This window comes from Mesitornis unicolor, unplaced genomic scaffold, assembly GCF_000695765.1.
Source record: "Mesitornis unicolor isolate BGI_N332 unplaced genomic scaffold, ASM69576v1 scaffold34150, whole genome shotgun sequence".
NCBI classification, from domain to species: domain Eukaryota; kingdom Metazoa; phylum Chordata; class Aves; order Mesitornithiformes; family Mesitornithidae; genus Mesitornis; species Mesitornis unicolor.
In genome coordinates this window covers 1-1,367 of record NW_010158157.1, presented here as the reverse complement: position 1 = coordinate 1,367, position 1,367 = coordinate 1, and the positions used below count along the sequence as shown (strand labels likewise).

General features: G+C 67.6%; 1 protein-coding gene across 1 annotated transcript; it reads left to right on the top strand.

The window, feature by feature from the left end:
* Positions 1 to 61: 61 nt before the first annotated feature.
* On the top strand, positions 62 to 586 carry LOC104539310 (receptor tyrosine-protein kinase erbB-3-like; the record flags this gene model as incomplete). The annotated part of the gene is made up of 2 exons (XM_010182798.1): positions 62 to 301; positions 364 to 586. Coding segments are annotated over exons 1-2 (463 nt in total), but the record flags the coding sequence as incomplete, so codon positions are not given.
* Positions 587 to 1,367: the final 781 nt, after the last annotated feature.

Below are 1,367 nucleotides of genomic sequence, written 5' to 3'. Positions count from 1 at the left end.
CAGTGGGGGGGGTGGGGTGGCCGCAGGGGGCACATGGTGGCCATGGGGGGACCCAGTGGCCATGAGGGGGATGCGGTGGCCAGAGGGAGCACACGGTGGCCATGAGGGGGACCCGGTGGCCTCAATACCCGACCCGCGCCGTCCCGCAGTGTGCGCGGGGACGCTGAACGGGCTGAGCGTGACGGGGGACGCGCAGCACCAGTACCAGACCCTGCACAAGATGTACAACAACTGCGAGGTGGTCATGGGCAACCTGGAGATCGTCCTCATCGACCACGCGCAGTACCTCTCCTTCCTGCAGGTTTGGGAACGGGGTGAGGGGGGTCCCGGTGCCGGGGTGACGCCGCCGCCACTGCCCCGCAGACCATCCGGGAGGTGACGGGGTACGTCCTGATCGCCATGAACGTCTTCTCGGCGCTGCCGCTGCGCAGCCTCCGCGTCATCCGCGGGACCCAGTTCTACGAGGAGAAGTTCGCGCTCTTCGTGCTGCTCAACTACAACCCCAACGCCACCCACGCCCTGCGCCACCTCGGCCTCAACCAGCTCACGGGTGAGACCCCGGCCCTGCCCCGTGGTCCCCATTCGGGTCAGTGCCACCTCCCTGTGCACCCTGGGGCTGTGCTGTCCCCGTGTGTCCCATGGTCCCCAACCCAGAATGGTGCTGTCCCCGCCATGGTCCCCATTCGGGTCAGTGCCACCTCCCGTGGTCCCCATCCATGGCAGTGCCACGTCCCCCGGTCCCCATTTGGGTCGGTGCCACCTCGCCATGCACCCTGGGGCTGTGCTGTCCCCATGTGGTCCCCATTCTGGAGCAACAGTGTCCCCCCCATGGTCTCCATTCCAGACCAGTGCCACGTCCCCTGGTCCCCATTCGGGTCAGTGCCACCTCCCTGTGCACCCTGGGGCTGTGCTGTCCCCATGTGTCCCGTGGTCCCCAACCCAGAGCGGTGCTGTCCCCCTGTGGTCCCCATTCTGGAGCGACAGCGTCCCCCCCATGGTCTCCATCCCAGACCTGCAGTCCCCATCCTGCACCAGTGCTGTCCCCATTGTGTCCCTGTCCCAGACCAGGGCCATCTCCCCATGCTCCCCCTCTAAAACCAGTGCCATCCCCATGGTCCCCATCCAAACCAGTGCCACCCCCCTCTGTGTCCTGGGGCCGCGGTGTCCCCCTGCAGTCCCCATTCTGGAGGTCCCCAGTGCCACCCCCATGGTCCCCATCCCAGAGCGGTGCTGTCCCCACCATGGTCCTCATCCAAACCAGTGCCACCCCCCTGTGCTGTCCCCTCTGTGGTCCCCATCCCGGAGCGGTGCCATCGCCTCCCTGCAGTGTTGGGCAGGGCCAGGGGGGGTCCGCAGCCCCTGTCACC